Genomic DNA, 19,201 nt, shown 5'->3' on the forward strand with positions numbered 1-19,201 from the left:
TGCTTTATAACTAGTTTCAAATACGGATTAATCTTTACCATGGTCTCATATTTTGGACCGCACTTTATGCTTGGCTATATAATGTATTAAATAGAAGTTTAGGTTTATTAAACTTATATTGTATAAAGAAACAATATTGAGTGGAGGCAAAATTGAGATGGTTTGGACATGTGCAGAGGAGGGACATAAATTATATTGGTAGAAGAATGCTGTGGATGGAGCCACCAGGTAGGAGGAAAAGAGGAAGACCAAGGAGGAGGTTTATGGATGTGGTGAGGGAAGACATGCAGGTAGTTGGTGTGAAAGAGGCAGATGTAGAGGACAGGGGGTTATGGAAACGGATGATCCGCTGTGGCGACACCTAATGGGAGCAGCCGAAAGAAGAAGAAGAAGAATATTTTCTGCCAAACAATGCTAACAAAGTTGTCACGAATGGTGTCATGTGAGCTCATAATTTTTCATAAAATTTCCATAACAATACTTGATGTCCAGTAATAAATCAGTGTTATGTCTCCATTATCAGTAACTGTCATGATCGATGTGATAATATTTGATCCCATAACAGATTATAGCATATGCTTACTTATTTTTTTCTTACCTTAATTTTTTTGCTCTAGTTTACTTCAGTTAGCGTATGGCACCCTAGATTGCATGCTATATACATGCACGTTCACACACTCACTCACACCTTGGGTAAATTTAGCATAGCCAATCCACCTATTGACCTGTTCAGTGAGTGAAAGGAAACCAAACAAGGGAGAGAAAATGCATATGGACACAAATAGAACATGTACAAAAACAATGAGGGAGTAACATTAGCTGTATATATTTTATTGTCCAGATTTCACTGTACAAAGTAAAGAAATGGTCATTAATTATAAAAAAAAAAGAAAAGCATTAGATAACGATAAAGTATCGTCCATATTTAATGGGATACTTTGCTTTGTATATAATTTTAATAGCCAGTTTCGAATGATAATTATGAGGTTATGTTTTTCTAAACAAAATTGCAACACTATTACATCACTGTAAGTGCAGGTCTGTTTACAGCACTGTTGTCAACGTAACCTGTTTTGCATTGATCGTTCCTGATCCCTTATTTTTTAGAGCGGCTCGGTCTCATCTTCGTCCCCTAAATGTTTGAAAAGCCGCATTGCAAATAATGGCACTAGTGTAAAATGTCAATGTGTCATAACGGCTCAATTTTTTTTAGATTCATTTTCTTTTTTTTAGACTCCTCTCAAGCATACTAGAATTAATGTTAGAACATTTTTATCTTTCTAAGTTATTTGAAGGTGCACTAGGAAATGTGTCATGAAATCAGTTAATTAAATGATAGCCTGACAATTTATGAAAATAGTAACATGCTTTATGCATTAAGTCAGGTTTTAAATGTTATCGTTTCAAAACCAAATGACTTTCTGCTTTAGGTTTTTTAGTCTTCCTGCTCAAATGTGCCATTGTAATGAAATTTACTGCAAGTGCATTTCTAATTAGCAGCTTGTTTCTCCAAATGATTATTTAATTAACCAGTTCTTAACTCTTTCCCCTCACACACACTTGCTTGCTTAATAGCTCGAACCTGCTTGGCATTTCAGTTCACTTTAGTCCAACATTGGTATTTCCCATCATTTTACTCCAAAAATATATTGAGTACTTGTAGTATCATACACTAGTCCAGTTAAAGCTCACTAGAATGTGAACAATGCATGAGTTGTATGTTTTGTTAAGATCCATCATTTTGTGATTCTCATTTTGTGAATCGTTTCATTAAAATTTGATCTTGTCAACATCTTAAGCCTAAGTTTGTCAATTGGAAGGGATTCAGATCTTGTTCCATTCTCACATGTTACAAACTTTTAGCAGATTTTAGCAAAACCAGGCTTACACAACACTTTCAAAGCCTGTGTGTGCATGCTTAAAAGTGTATATATGTTTGTGCATAGCTACGTTGTGTTTGTGCAATGAGTCTTGGTCTACAGAGGCATTGCAGCTGGGTGAGGAGATCCTGCTCCGGCTGTAACCCACCGCTCTCATTTGCAGCCTTTAATAGCCCGCTATATTAGACTCTAATCTGCCTGATCCCAATTTAATGCGGCTCCCTCCAGCCGGCGTGAGGTGAATACTAAACAGGCTCGCGCAGAGCACACAGACATTCTGCGCTCCCCCTGGGCTTGTATGGCTCTACTCGACCGCACCATCCACTCTTCCTCCCGCCTCTTCCCAGCCACAGTGCACCCTGGAGGCCATGGCTGCGTTTATCTCTCCCCCTTCATCCCCTCTCAGCTCTGGATCATAACCCTGGCACAGCCTACAGCCAAAGGGCGTACTCAATTTAACCCCTGGAGAGCCTTTCTTCTTTTATAGCACAACCAGTTCTTACCTGAATTTTTTTTTGTTTGTTTTATTTGTTTTTTGTTTTTTTCAAGTACATGCTTTTTTTATTTTTGTTCATTATGGTGTAATTAAGAGCTGACATTTTGAGAAGAATCAGGTATAAAGGGTTTGAATGGCTTTGGTAGATCCCAGATTAGAGTCGCTGTTTTTTTTCTCAATTTGTTTATTCTCTCACCTTTCTCTAAATTTTTTCCTGTACTTTCAGGAATTAATAAGGATCACGGTATCGGAGATGGGGAGCCCTAAATAGTGCCGGGAATAATCAGAACACATAAAAATAGCATTCTCATTAAATGGGATAAAATCTTAATAACTGCAACTACAGTTCTGAGTGCTAAGCAGATCTCCAGTGTTAAAAATGTAACAACGACGTAAAACCATTTAATGCTATTTATTTAACACATTTTCAGAACATTTATAAAATTTAAAAAATAAATAAAAAATAAGCATTCTCATTAAATAATATAACAACCTAATAAGTGCAACTAGAATTCTAAGTGATCTCCAGTGTAACAACAAATTAAAAGAATTTCCTAAATATTTGACTCAATATTTAATATACACTGTCTTAATGTTAAAATGACTTCAGGGTAAGATTTAGGCAACCGTTTCTTTTTTTTTAAACACATTTTTAAAATAAAAGGGTTTAATCCGTGAAACAATCCATTCTCAATTCTCAAAACAGTCTCATCTATGGAGTTACTGAGCTTTCCAACTTTGCTTCCAATCTTACAGAAACATATTTCATAGTCCAATTCTTTCATATTACAGAGACGTTCAAATAAAAGCAGATACTCTAACCAGAACCCCGCAGTTCAAGTTGAGCAACGGTGTATGAGGTGTTCAAGCTCCTGGTAAAAAGCACCAAACGGGCCATATCTGCAGTGCAGGGGGCTAGAGATGTACTTGCCCCTTGGGAACCATTACCATGTCTATAAAAAGTGCCATTTACAGTGGCAGGAGTCAGCAGAATCACTCAAACTCGGACACAGAAAAGGAGACAAGACGTCACACAGTCCAAACCTAAAAACTGGGGTTGGATGTCGTTATATTACAAATATGTCCTGATGTACAGTGTATGTTTTGTAAATATAACCACTACACATAATATTAGCAGGCTCAGTTTTTTATGTTTTTATTAAATGATCTTTCTTTGGAATTAAGTGAAATAAAAAAAACTTTAGAAGAACAAGAAAACCATGAAGACAATTTAACTTAAAAAAGAAGCTGGTGTTTTCGCAAATGTTTGTTTGGCTACTACGGTGGGCCACCCACAGACTGTGGGGCAATGGGGGTGTGCACACCCGGTGTGTTTGCCATCCTAATCAGGGCGAGCCACTGGCTGCTGCCTTTATTAAACCAGGTCTGAGATGCTCCCACGCTGAGACTGCGCCTCACTCACGCACAAACACACACACATTTTCATAGGCAAACTCCATCCCCCAGGCTACATGTCTGGAGCTAGGCTTGCACTAGAGGCACACATACAGTGTTCACCTCACGTTTTATGAGGACCCCTGCTGCTATATTTCAATGAGTTCTACACTTTTCTTTCTGCCATGTTTTCTTTTCGGCTTCTGTTTTTCTTTACTCTCTATCTTTCCTCTCTACCTCTCACTTGCTTTCTAGGGGTGGGGGTAATGGCCCATATTGATACCTGGTCAAGTCTCATTGCTGCTTTACACACATAAAGAATTAAATATAGCAAGCATGTAAGAAGGAGTGCATGAGTGAGAGAGAGAGAGAGAGAGAGAGAGAGAGAGAGAGAGAGAGAGAGAGAGAGAGAGAGAGAGAGAGAGAGAGAGAGAGAGAGAGAGAGAGTGTGTGAGTGAGATGTATATAGATGGTCCGGAGAGAAACGTTTTAACACAAGAATAAAGGAGTAGGTTTGAGGTGATAGAAGAGTGGTGGGGATGGGGGTGATGGAGGAGTCCCCACTGTACACCTGGGCCTTTATTATACTTTATTTCCCTTTTACTTTGTAAAGGCTGATGAAGTAACTTTGCTCTCAGCGTAAAAATAATTCTTCTTGATGCAAATTGAATAGGTTCTTGTTGGGTTCTTATATCATATTCTGCAATGAAAGCAAGAGACTAAGCTCTCAGGTTTAAACTCCCTCTAATATTTTATGACAATTCCAAATGCTTATTAGCGAGCTGTTAACATAATACACATCAGGGAAGCTGATTATATACATGTCAGCATTGTCCTGATCTGTAATTGGGCTGTAATGATGTTCAGAAAAGGTCAAGAAATAATCATTACGATTACATATTGAACCTCCCAAAATGTCAAACGAATGCATCCCTTAGCTTGTTGGAACACAGTTGTATTGGTTACAATGAAGATAACGAGAATAATTCACTCAGGAGCAGGACGAAAGTCAAGAGTTGATCCAGTTCTATATGATAAAATCTAATTTGGCCCCTTTTATTAGCATTTTCCTGGATTACATGTGCTTTATGGGGACATTATTAATGCGAAGAAATTGTTTGATTATAATTGGTCGTGCCTTCAAGATTAAAATAACAAATGCATGCCATCGCAGCTCCTACTACTGTCTGGCACACAAAATGCATAAGCATGTCACACTTATCCATATAATTATACGGATCACACATTGATTGTATTTAGTGTATTTTCTCAACTCGCTCTGATATTAATGTCTGGCTGTGCCACCGAAGGAAAGTGTGCAACACTTTTGTCATTATGTGCAAAAGGAGAGGTGTGAAAATCGAAGATACGGTGCGAAAAAAATCAACAATGTCATTTCTCTTTCAAACATGGCTTTGTAATAAAGATCTGCACTGTCCAAGTTGCGTTAAGGTTGAATTAAGGCTTTTATCACATATGGCTAATCCCAAAATAAACCTGGAACAAGAAAAATTTAACTAGCGCATATTCACGGAAAAGTGTTGCCACCCACATGGAGAAGACAACCAGCCTCGCTTAGAGCATCTCTCCTGGTCTCGGCAAAATGTTAATTATAAAGGCTGCACATATCGCAGAGCATTTAATCCTACGCCTAGAGCACCAAACCAAACGCTATTTACCAACTTAACATATTAATAAAACAGTTACATACCACACTGTCTTATGTTAAAGCTGTTTAAAAAAACTCTAGTCATTTGACATGTTTTGTCTCCTCGCTCCCTATTCCATATGACCGCAATATTAATTTTAATATAATCACCTGAGCTTAATGTATGATTTAAATCTTTCAAAAAAGGTTACAATGATACACTATATTGCTAAAGGTTTGCAGACACCTGGTCATAAGTATGGTATTTGCTTTTTAAACATTGCATTCCACATTTATTCCCAATTTGCTCTTATTATTTCCTCCACTCTTCTGGGAAGATGTTCCACTAGATTTTAGAGTGTGCTTGTAGACATTTGTGTTCCTCAGTCATAAGGGTGTTAGTAAAGTCACTCTATTAAACATCCCATAGGTGTCAATAGGGTTGAGGTCAGAGCTCTATAACAGAAGATCTTCCACTTCAACCAATGCAAAGCATATCTTCATGGAGTTTTCTTTGTGCATAGGTGCATTGTCATGCTAGAACAGGTTTGGGTCTCCTAGCTCAAGTAAAGGAAAAATGTCAATCCAAAGACACCCTATGCAGTTGTGTGCCTTCAGCTTTGGGAAAGAACCACAACTTGTTGAGAAATTCAGGTGTCCCAATACTTTTGTCCATATAGTGTATATCAGGCCGGACTGACACTATTGTGAAGTCCAGAGGTCGTTACAACATGGGCATAACCACCTGGAATGGGTGATTTGGGCATTTCGATGATGCACACATCTCAAACTGCAAACCATTGCAGTTCTACAAACCGTTCGATGCTGGGTTCGATGAATGGCGGCGGGAGCTTCCCAGCAGTGAATGTAAACAGACTTTATGGTGCATTACCACAGCTGGGAGCTTCTGCTTCATCGCTTCCCCTTGTGCTATCAAATTAAAAGCGCTACGCTGCTATGCCTGCCAGTGCTGGGACTCTAGACTTTGCTTTACAAATGTCTCTCTTTCTTTCTCTCTCTCTCTCTCTCTCTCTCTCTCTCTCTCTCTCTCTCTCTCTCTCTCTCTCTCTCTCTCTCACATGCACACACTCTCTCCCCTACTTGTTCTACTTATTCTATTACTCTGTCCCCTACTTGGTTTTCTCCCTCATGAATCCTTACATTCACTGGGGTTTGATGAGAACCAGCACGGCCCTGAGACCCAGAATCATCTCTCAATGCAAATACACTCTGTACCGAAATAGAATAGGACAGAGAGAGAGAGAGAGAGAGAGAGAGAGAGAGAGAGAGAGAGAAAGAGAGAGAGAGAGAGAGAGAGAGAGAGAGAGAGAGAGAGAGAGAGAGAGAGAGAGAGAGAGAGAGAGAGAGAGAGAAACAGTACCAGAGGTGGTGAATATTAGTGAATATAAACTTCATGCAGAGAATAACACTGGGCCATCTGCAGGTGGCTATATATACACATCCATAACATGCTGCCAAAACACAGAGCGCAAAACAGCACAGAAAGAAATTAAGATGATGGACTGTAAATAACACCCAGCAGAATATTACAGCATATCTGTAGTATTCTGAATAAACCGCAATGCTATTCTTCTTCTTCATTTTTATTTTTTTTTGGCTTGATTTCAGCAAATCTTAGCCTGAGCTGTTATTATATATTTCACTTTTGTTTCCCGAATCAGAGACAAAGTCTTAAATCTGAACACAACGTTTTAATAAGATCGTGGAAACTCGTTAAGATAATTACTGAATCACACTTCCATTCCACTGTTAATAATTAAGCGATTTTATTCGGAGAAGAGTCGAAACACCACTACACACCCACAAACAGTAAACAGCGCCATATACTCACAAAGCTGGCAATTAGACCTATGAAAAATTAGAGGGTTTACACTGAAGTGTAAACAACCTGACAAGATAAATTACACTGCCACCAGATTCCTGACATATTAGGGTAACAATCAAAGTCTTAGCAAATATATAGACAGGTTTATAGACAGGTTTGAACCTTGCACCAATCTGCCTTTTTTCACATGCATCCTTCTGAAAGTAATCTAAAAGTCTGGGTCCACATGGCTTTACGTACAGTATTTCATCCTTTCATTCATTTCATTTCAGTATTTCTCTCCTTTTATTCCTCAAATACTGCAAAACTTGAGATTAATGACTAGAATTACAATATAATTTCCTTATGCATTCAAAACAATCACATGGGAACCCACATATGCTACCATGCTTGCTGTGGCTAGCTCTTGACCTAAATTCAATTCAATTCAGTTTTATTTGTAGAGGGGTTCGGGGTTTTGAGGGGGGCTTGGAGAGAAAACCAAATTGCACTGATAGAGGGTTCTGGAAGTCCCCCTAAAAATCCATACATTCAATAACCAGAGCTCAGTATCAAACCAGTTGTGTAATGTACTACTTCTTGATGCATCACCAAACAATTTTAGGCATGAAGATGATTATTTATTCCTGGTAGTGGACTTCTACGATTTTTATTAAGTAACATAGATTCTGAAACAGACCTATTCATCATAGATCATAGAGAAGGTCAGTCTAGTCCCCAGTTCAACTGTGGAATACAATATATTCCCTCCACTGAGAGCTCTGATCAGTAGTACAGCTCTAAGGGGGGTTGGCTATGGGGTTACCCTAAACTGGTTCCTCTGAAATCAGCAAAACAGTGGTTCTAATCTGAGGCTCTTTTGGATATTCGAGCGCCTCACACTGTCATGCAGATCAACCTTAGCAACCCGGTAGAGAAATTTAAACTCTCCTGCCTGTATTTACATTGACCTTGTAGTCACTACCAACAAATTATGGCCATAGCTATAGACAGAGATGTACACTTATATAGACATTGCAAAAGAGAACTTTGTGCTCTATTTTAGCTCTTGATTAAAGTGTTGGACAGAAAGTCCAAAACGGAAAGTCGTTTAATTTCCAGCACCACCCTCAACTACTCAAGTTGTATATATGAGATAATTGTCAGTCGCTCTAGATAAGGGCATCTGTCAAATGTCATAAATGTTAATATTTATTTGTTGCACATGCTTTGCTTTAGATGTAAAAAAAAAAAAAAAAAAAAAAAAAAAAAAGAACAAAACTGCTCTAGATAGCTTGAGGGGAACTGGCTGGCCTTTTACGCGAGTGTTAATATTTGGCGCGACAACTGTAGGATCAAAATAAGTAGAAAATGAATGTTGTTTTGTTGCTGTTGTTTTGGCCAAAGACATTCAAAGCATTTATGACAATGACGTCATCTAAACTGATGATAGACAGGAGAGAGTAGAAGACTACACATGTACAAGTGTATATGTCTGCATGACTGTGAGTTTCGGGAGAGACAGGAACCAAAGAACAGAGTGTGTGTGTGTGTGTGTGTGTGTGTGTGTGTGTGTGTGTGTGTGTGTGTGTGTGTGTGTGCATGTATGTGCATGTTGTCTGTGCGTGTGTGTGTGTGTGTGTGTGTGTGTGTGTGTGTGTGTGTGTGTGTGTGTGTGTGTCTAGGCCGAGTTTATGCTTCAGGGCTGCCTCAGGCAGGCTGCTCACATCAAAGGCAGCCCTCTTTCTCTAGAGAAGCTGAGAGATCCTGCCTCAGGCCTGCCCAGGCCTTCACACACTTGCCTGAGGGCCTAGCGGCTCTCCTACAGCGCTACCACAAACTGCTAATCACAGCCAACTCTGCAGCCCTCACACACACACATTCAGAGGATAGTGCATGCGGGATACGATGTTATGCCTGCGTCCAGACACCACTGTGTTATAATGAACCCGGGTGGAGCTACGAATGAAGCGTTAACTATTAAAACAGTCAGAGCCCTGTATTATTTAGACTTTGAATAAGGTAAGAAAGCATGTTTAATGCAAGCATGCTTTTCTTTACACTGTGTCGGCACAAGGAATCTGCATTGCTATACAATTGCTTTAAGTTGCAGGAAGCTGTTTTGCGTTAATTGCTTGCATGAGAATTTCAAGAATTGCAACTTTTTTACACTATGATTTAAAGGTGCTTACAGTTATTTGTTATAATACAAGAAGTCCTTTCATTTGAAATAAAGAAAGAAAACAGCTACAAAAAACTGAAGATTTCATAAAGCTAAGAACTAAATGCTTAATGGGTTTCTAATTTTTATGAATAAGATTTATCTTTTACTGTATGTTCTTTTATTGGAATCCATACTTAATTCATTTGCATAAATATTCCATCATTGGCTTTAAAAAAAATCTATAATTAAAAAAACAATGTCCTCAATTTAAGGAAATAAAGGAAGATTTTAAAAAGGTGTTCGTTGTTTAGTGGTATATTTTCATTCCTATTATACAAACCCAAGTTCAAAAAATTTGGGATGCTGTGTAAAATTAAATGTAAAACAGAATGCAATGATTTGTGAATTTCATAAATCTATATTATAGTCACAAAAGAATGTGTAAACTGAGAAAATTTTAAGAAAAAAAATAGACACGTTGCAGGCATCAAATTTAAAATTAGTTTCTGTTTTTAAATAATACATTTACATTTGATATGATTTCTATGTTCTACTTTGAAAAAAAATATGGGTTTATGATTAAAATATGAACTCAGTTTTTAACTGCATTTGACATTTTTCACAACTTTTTTAAAATCAAACATATTTAGAAGTGTAAAAGCTGCAGTTGTTTCAAAGGTGCTGGTTTCTTCATTTGAGTCTTCTGTTTACATTTTATTTAAATTAAGAAAAAGAACTATGTGTCTACATAGGAACATGTGACATGTAATACATTGCAAAACATGGGACTAGTCAGAAAGTCGAGAGGGTCTGATTACACTTGAGTTCAGCAAGTGTCCGATCAACACAGAATGGGCAGTGAAAATAAATCACTAAGCTTCATATATGAGCATTTGCTTTAAATCAGTCAACGTATATACATAGTGTTTAATTTAATGTGGTTTTCAAGAGGTAGACCTACATTGCATAAAGTTAATTAACAGACTGTATCTCATTTACATGTTTTTCGCCAACACCCTTATCCAGAGCAACTTACAATTATCTCATTTATAGAACTGAAAATTTGAGTTTTAAAAGCCTTCCTCAAGGATCCAGCTGTGGAATCTAAGTGATGGTGGGATTGAAACTCAGGCTCGTCTGCTCAGAAGTGCAACACCATAACCACTGAGCTACCACTTACCCATAGCATTTTGTTGCTAACAAAATGCAAACATGCTATATTTATACACTTATTCCATTATAGTATTATAGTTTAACTAATGCCTGGAAAGATTCGTCATAGAAAGATCTGCCATCCTGAATAATGGTCTCTGAACTGGCCCGTGACATGTACGCCGCCTATCAATAATAGGACACACTAGCCACTTACTTGCTACTACTGCGTGTAGTACCGCTACTCTAGCATACATTTTCATACCTGTAAAATTCCCGGTTTGACTTGAATGCCTCCATACTTGCAAAACATATTGTTCTGCAAAAACGCTCACTGCTGCTTTAAACTTTACTAAGCAACTTTGAATAAAAGAAAAGTAAATAAATATTGAAAAATGAATATAAATATACGTTCTGCAGAACTGCTTTCATCGCACATTGCATTTTAGCTTTCTATTACCACCAAGAGTTTGAACTTACCTGTAAACAGCCCGTTTGTCTGATTCCAGCTGTGCTTGGGGGTCAAGGGTCACGCTGAGCGGGGCGGCCCCTGCGCCTGACGACGCCGAGATGTGGACCTGCTGGGCCTTGGAGTTCTGTTGTGCAGTGCCGGTCATCTAAGGTCAAAGACACAACAACTCTAAACATGGCAGCAACTAGTGCTACATTTCCACACTCATAACAAAACAAACTATGTGCTTATTACCCCTCTTTGCTCTAAATATTGCATAAATACTGCACATGCTCTTACTAGATCACTGCCAGTTGCTGTCTTTTTATTAGATTAGTTTTTGCATCAATGTGGATTATTTCAAATGGATTAAGACATTTTATCCAGTACAAAAGGGAATATGGGCATAGTAATATGGTTTGTCATTATTTCTAAGAAGAAAGGAAGAAAACAGATGTTCTGTCTTTTTCTTTCTTTCTCTCTCTCTCTCTCTGTCTCTGAGAAGCTCAAGGCATAAACTGGAATAAAACGTTTCTCAATGTGCACACTTATTCAGAGCGCTAATGTTTCTGCCGCTGTGTCCCGTATGGACAATATAACATCGTTGACAGCGGCATATGGTCTAATTAAATCATAGCAGGTAATTTTCACCACTCGACCCCTAAATTTTAATGTAGGTCAAACTTTGCATTAAAAAAGACTTTTCCTTGTCTTAGTCATCACATAAATCTGCAGTACCGAACTTGGCTGTTGTCAAACCTTTTGTCGACTGTAGAAAGACATCTGTTTATCGGGAGTAACTTTGCTTGTTTACGATGCTCTTGTCCTCCACTCACTCCATTCACTTCCTTCCTGCCCTCTTTCTCTTGCTCTCTCTCCTGATGAGGTTCTGAATGCAACCCCCCCCCTCCTGCTCCCCCTCTTGCGTGCTTCCTGGTTTTTTTTTATGGGCTTTTGGTGGGTGGGTGGATTGATGGAAACGGAACGGGAGGGGTTTCCTGGGTGCTGGAAGTCTTAATCCTAGCCTCAAATGGGAAATAAATTAGCTTCTTCACACTTAACTAGCTCTCATTTGCATGTCTCCATCAGAGTGCTGCATTTCAATCTCCCCCAGCACTAATCCTCGGGGTGTAGGGATGCACTAGTTAGACAGGGTAGAGGAGCACGGGGGGGGGTCGGGTTTTTGTTATGCGGCGAGGAAGTTTTCTTTCTTTACACATGCTAGAATCGATGTAGGTGATGACCTGATATAGGAAAGGTCATCCCTGCGACGGGCTCTTTACCTGGAGATGATGCGAGTTCTTCGTCCTGGAGGGCCACAGCTGTACAGAGTCTAGCATTCTACCTCATATAACACACTCAATTTAGCTCATCAGCTAATTACCCAGGGCCCGCATTCGGTGTGTTTGAATAGAGAAGCACTCATTTGTGCAGGGCTGTGGCCCTCCCGGACTTGGGATTGACACACACGTGATGTAGCGAAACGGAGGATTAAATTTCTTCTCATTTGTGTCTAACAAAAAGCGTTATAGATTTGAAATGAGCTTGGCCTGGTTAATAGCCTACGTGAGAATGACCTGAGTCAACTGGGAGTAGATCAGTTTCCCTGGTGTATTTTAATGCTGACGTTTCTCCCAATTGGGTCATTTGCCAGTTTCCACACACAAACTAGACCCTGACCAATCACACAACAGCACACAACCAGGATTGGCATGTGCTCCTTCCAAGAGAGCCACTGTGTCTTTTCAAACTGCTGCTCATATTTTACTTTGAACATACTTAAAGCAAAGCACCAACTGCCTTTTTCTGCATATACTGTTTGACTGGCACATGATGAAGATGTTCGGCTAATGTCACCCTGACAATGAGTAACGTATGCCATCTCTCCAACCAGGAAAGCATGACTAACTCTCAAATTGTATTCCCAAATTAAAAACATTTTTTTTGGTAACACTTTAAATAAGGTCAATGCTCTCAGACCTGCATGATTTTATTCCTTTAATTAAAAGAAATTATTATAATTCCTTAATTCCTTTCTAAAATGTGCCTACAAAAGTTTTAATGAAACTAATTCATAAAGACCCTTTTGATCTTAAAGTCCTACAGTATAACTCCTATGTCAACTTTCAGGCTGTTGTTGGTGTGTTATCACAGTTATGTTGTGATATATGTATTAAGAATTGACATTGCAGCTTAATATTGCCAATTTAAGTAAAATTAGTATCATATCAGAATTTATTGCCAAGTAGGTTTGCGCTTACAAGGAATTTGTTTTGGTGACAGATGCTTCCAGTTGCACATTTCTTTTTTTATTATTATAAATAAAAATAAACATAAAGTAATAAAAATGATAAAAATGATTTAAAAATAATATACATTATATATTTATGATAATATAAAAATAAAAAAAAATCGATCATGTCATGTGTGTTTGTTGCAACAAACATTTTCAAGTAACATGTATATAAGCGGATTATCAACATAATGGGAAAAATTAAAAACAAATTACTTTTGTATCAGTATTTATATTCTACATATGTACTTCATTTGTGCTAAAGATTTATATAATAATTTGTAAATTCTTGGTTTAATCTTTTTTTTATAGAAAAAGTGCACATTGTTTAATGGCACTATGGGGAAACCTAATTCTGCAGCTAAAGTGACCAGTGGCACAGAAGTCCTTTAGTCTGCTTAGCTCTCTCACCTCATCATCTATACACGCTGCTCATATCAGCTTCTGGACATTTTATGCTTATTTTTATACTGCCATCCTCAATCCATACCACTGTGCTCATCATCTCGTATATCTGCTGCATTACATTCTGGTTCTTTGGCTGCAGTGTTGGATGTCAGCAGGTCTATATTGTATATTTTTGTGCTCAAAATTATTTTGAACATAGCGAGAAAATTGTGAACAGGAAAATATTAATTATTTGCTAACAGTGAAACCTGCCGGTGGTACTTATTGTTTGCGATTGATAACTGAACAAAACAGCAACACCGGATACATTAGAATTTATAATGCATACATATTAGCCCCCCTTTCACCAGAACCCAAGTGCTGTTTTCATGTTCACATTATTATTATTACATTTTTTTATAATTTTTATTTTTTAATGACTGACCTGTTGACTCTCTTGATAGGATGGTGGAGCGACGCTCTGTGTGGCCATCATTGTCAGTGCTGGTGCTGGAGGCACATGTTGCATCATGGGAAAGCTTCACATGGAGACCCTGCAAGAGACAAATCAAGATCAGATCAGTATCACCTCAACAAACAATAATAAGTGAGTGTTTTCATTCCAACAAAAGGTCAAATAACTGCTAGCAAACTACTGGACCTGAAACTGGATTTCAAAGTCAGTGAAGCATAAAGTCAGTTATCTTAAGCATGTCCAATGAACCAAGTATTCAGGAGTCACCACCAGGTGCTGCTGTACTTATAAAAGAGCTGTGTTTTTAAAGCTCTCTCTCTCCTACTCTCTTTACTCTCTCTCTCTTAATCCACCTATCTGTCTGTCTGTCTGTCTGCCTGTCTGTCTGTCTGTCTGTCTGCCTATCTATCTATCTATCTATCTATCTATCTATCTATCTATCTATCTATCTATCTATCTATCTATCTATCTATCTATCTATCTATCTATCTATCTATCTATCTATCTATCTATCTATCCATCCACCCTTCTGCCTGCCTGTCTGTCTGTCTGTCTGTCTGTCTGTCTGTCTGTCTGTCTGCCTGCCTGTCTGTCTGTCTGTCTGTCTGTCTGTCTGTCTATCTATCTATCTATCTATCTATCTATCTATCTATCTATCTATCTATCTATCTATCTATCTATCTATCTATCTATCTATCTATCTATCTATCTATCTATCCACCCTTCTGCCTGCCTGCCTGCCTGCCTGCCTGTCTGCCTGTCTGTCTGCCTGCCTGCCTGCCTATCTATCTATCTATCTATCTATCTATCTATCTATCTATCTATCTATCTATCTATCTATCTATCTATCTATCTATCTATCTATCTATCTATCTATCTATCTATCTACCCTTTCTTTATATTCCTACACACAAAATATTGGAATGATTGGAATATTCCAGAATAAACGGCTCTGTGAGTTCAATAAATACCCATAATATTATTGCACACTAAATAATGAGCCTAATCTTGGATATTATCTGCATTGACTGAGGCACTGATTTTTATTCCAGCTGCAAAAAAGGAGAAAGGCTCACTGCCCTGGAGTTCATATATTTTGTTTTTCAGAGTTTAATTACAAGCCAACTGGCTGGCATTAAGTTATTCTCTTTAGATCAGTGGCTCTCAAAGTGGGGTCTGGGGATCACCATGAGTCTGTTGATCATAGCTTGGGGGGTGGGTCTGTGGGTGGTGAAATCATTGTGAAAATCACAACGCACACAAATATACACACAACTACACTGTAAGTCGTGTTTATTATTATATCCTTATAGCTATTGGCTTGCGAATAGAATTTTCACGGAAGGTTTACTCATAGAAAGCTATATGAGTCCAATAAATATCTAGAAATAATAATGAAATGAGCGTATTGAGTGAGTGTTTAGAATGACGTTTACAGGTATAGGGTTTTTACTGCAAAAGGTTTTGATTAATATAGCTTGCATTGTAGCTACTAAAATACACACAATGCAAAGTATTTAAGCTCTTTAAAAACCATCAGAGCCTCGTCTATTTCTTCTGTGACCATGCTAATCCAGAAAGAAAAATAGGCGGTCTATTTTAAAGCTTAAATAAAGTGCGTGTTTTCTGCAGGTAAACATAGCAGCAAAAAAAACAATCAGGAGCTCATTAGCTGTGTTGTCGTTAGAGTATTTGCTGCAGGGTGTGGCAGGACAGGCTCAGGGGATGGTGCATTGCTGCAACATCCCTGTTGTAGATAATTGGGCCCACGGTGCCCCATATGAACCCCCTGCCCCCTACATGATACACCCATTCAGAGACTTCCGCAGCACTTCATACTGTATGCCCTCAATCTCTATCTATACATGCACACTCATGTGAGCAGGAGAACAAGTTCCCTGATGTTAAATTAGTATTGATATTAGCATAAAGCTGTCAATTTTATTATGCGTGTCATGAATGATGCAATACGTAATGAAAGTGGCTCTGAATTGAAATGAAATCATGAGCTAAAATGAACTTGTATGAAAGACTTGTACCATTCAAAATCAATATGTATCACATTGTTTTATTAAATAAGGTAGGTATAAATGCAGTCTTCTGGCTTTGTATGTGGTCTTTTTTGTCTTCTGAACAACCTGCAATTAGTAAATACGCTCATATTTCTTTAAATGAAATAAAGTTTTTACCTGCATACTACTTAACCCAATTCTACATGTCCGTACATCAGAAATCCCACAAACATCTCTTTTATAGATGTGTAATTGTATATATTTATGTTAATTTGTCATGTAAACATTACATGGACCACTCCGTTTAAAGACCTCTATATATGTGCCATATTGATTTTTCCGTATAACAGGAACTGTCAATGTTCAGTCATCAAATAGAGTTTAGGGTTGTACAAATAAACACACGGTCTATAACCACATCCAAAGCTTTAAACGTTTGCACCTTCCATGCACGGGCCTTGTATATTTACAAAACCAATAACTTCCTACTCGTAGAAAATGAGTTCCCCTAGTTTTAAAGTCTACTTGGATCCACATCTAGTTTGTGATGCAGCGCCTAAACACGGCCTTGTGGGACTGTGAGACTAATTGTGTGCGCAAGATAAATTAGAGCGCGCGATTTCCACATCTAAAAAAAGCAATGCCATGTTGGTTTGTGGTTTATGCTAAATAAGACCCAAGACTCACAGGATCACCTATACAGGCGGCTTGGAAGAGTCAAGGATATATATAAAAGACTGAAAGCTTTATATTCCTCTATGTTCTTGTGTTTCCGAATGGTTGCAGTGGGGATTATTATTTGGAGTTTATTTACCTTGTTGTCAGAAAGATGACGGTGGGAAAGTTGACAAATGAGATGAAATAGAAAAGCACAACCTTCTTTACCGTGCGTGGTATCTGTAATTACTTTAAAAGACAATACAGTTAGCTATAAATTATGACCTATATACAGTTTTGCTTTTGCAAGGCCCTCCCATGAGACAGGTTTACTGGCACTCTGTAGCTCAGGAACTGCCTTTGGCTGTCTGTCTCTTCAATTACTGTCAAAGAACAGAGCAAGTACATGATCCAGATAATTCATATCTTAAAAAAAAAAAAGTTGTGCACTAGGGAGTGGAAATGTTGAAGAAAGCAGACCTGTGAGTCACAGCAAATCTGTCAGACAAATCTGTCTCTCCTTAAACAACAGTGAAACAGCATTAAGACCATCCCTTTCTCTCTCTCTCTCTTGCAGTCTTACTTCCCTTCTGCCTTTCAGTTTGTTCTCATCCTGGTCGCCATGCATGGAAAAGCACAGAGCGATCCAATGCAAACTTTTAGCTATTTATGGATGTCTTTCTCATACTTTCTCTCTCTCTCTCTCTCTCTCTCTCTCTCTCTCTCTCTCTCTCTCTCTCTCTCTCTCTCACACACACACACACACACACACACACACACACACACAGTTGGGACAATCACTATCCGCACCTCTGTATGTACTCAAACTGTTTTATGTAGGACTTTGTGGAATCTTCCAGCCCAAATTAGATTCTGGCTCAGCGTTGCATATTTTATGAACCTCATCCAAATCATACAAATTGAGGATGTTGTGTGTATGTGTGATTTGTATACTGATTACACACTAAGCCTGTGTTCTCATTCCAAGTGTTATCAGCCAAAAGGCATCTTCACTGTTATCTCTCCTCATTTTAATTGCAAATTTTGGGAGCGAGTTGGTAATTAAATGGAAAATTGCACATTAATTGATGAGACTAAAGATAAAGCTATTCCAATTATTGCGCCGTACTTTAGGAGGCCTCTCAAGTCTCACTCCCTTGAGGTAACGCACTACCTAACACCGCAGCTCTGTAATAATACACAGCCACCAGTGTTTTCACACACACACACACACACACACACACACACACACACACACACACACACACACACACACACACACACACAAATACACATGCACTTAATAATGAGTTAGGAGATCTCCTGGGTCCAAAATATGCCCCCTCGGAGTAAAGGGTGTGCCCTGATTAAGCTGTGCAGTTTGCCCTTTTCGAAATGTGTCACAGCTCTCCTGGACATGACACACACATTATTGATCTCAGTTTACTGACCGATAAGAGCATCTCAACCCTCTCCTCTGACACACTGCAGCTATCACTCACCCCTGCTATTACCCTTATGACATGGGACATGACTAAACAGACATGTGTCCAGTGAGAACCCTGTACACATGAGACTCTTCCCTGTAAACCACTATACACACACAGAGGCACCGCAAGCCACTATATCAAACACACGAGTACATTGTGAGAACACAATACTGCAGGGAAGCACGAAATATTGCTGCAGGACAACCTCTAGATCACTTTATGCATGCTACATAAATCCACTCGCTGTTCATTTTGCCAGAGAACAGTGTGTGAAAAAAGAGGAAATAAAGAAAAAGGAATGCAGAATTATGCATGGAGGAACATCAAAAGCTCATGAATGTGGAGCAAAGGGAGGAAATTGGGTGCCTAATCAGAGTGTTGTGAATGGCATTAAAAGCGCTGGAAAACTGGCTGACTCACTTGCTTCATGTTTATGACTCCCCCCTGTTCTGTAACAGCTCATTGAACGTAGTTTCTTGTGTATGAAACTATGTTCGGATGATTTGTTCACGCTACACGGTTCAACGGTCCTGTAAAGTCACAATCGAGAACAACCCTCTAATTTAGTTTAATGAGATTTGATTATTGTTTTCGTATTTTACTTTTTTTTTTTTTATTTAGTTCTGGTGAAATATAATCGGTAGGATTTGATACGGATTCAATTTGAGAACAATCGATTTAATTCGATTAGATTCTAGATTGTCAGTTTGAATCATTTTGCTTTAATTCGATTCTGTTTGATTTACGTTTACAGTTATGCCATTTTTTTGTGGATGCCCTTATCCAAAGTGATTTACATTTCTCTCATTCATACAACTGAGCAGCTAAGGGGTTAAGGGCCTTGCTTAGGGCCCCTGGAATGGCAGCTTATTTGGT

General features: G+C 38.4%; 1 protein-coding gene across 5 annotated transcripts in view; it reads right to left on the minus strand.

Moving 5' to 3' along the window:
* LOC310740683 (homeobox protein PKNOX2-like) overlaps positions 1-19,201 on the minus strand; it is a 75,239-nt gene that overhangs the window by 11,043 nt on the left and 44,995 nt on the right. For all 5 annotated transcript variants that reach the window (XM_083567637.1, XM_083567639.1, XM_083567640.1 and 2 more), the window contains exons 3-4: positions 14,137-14,245; positions 11,041-11,177 (exon numbers count right to left, since the gene is read on the minus strand). In XM_083567637.1, the coding sequence (XP_083423763.1) occupies positions 11,041-11,177; positions 14,137-14,223 (224 nt within the window). In that variant the 5' untranslated portion in view covers positions 14,224-14,245. The remainder of the gene's footprint in view (positions 1-11,040; positions 11,178-14,136; positions 14,246-19,201) is intronic.

The sequence above is a fragment of the Silurus aristotelis genome (genome assembly GCF_946808225.1).
Source record: "Silurus aristotelis genome assembly, chromosome: 18".
Lineage (NCBI taxonomy): Eukaryota > Metazoa > Chordata > Actinopteri > Siluriformes > Siluridae > Silurus > Silurus aristotelis.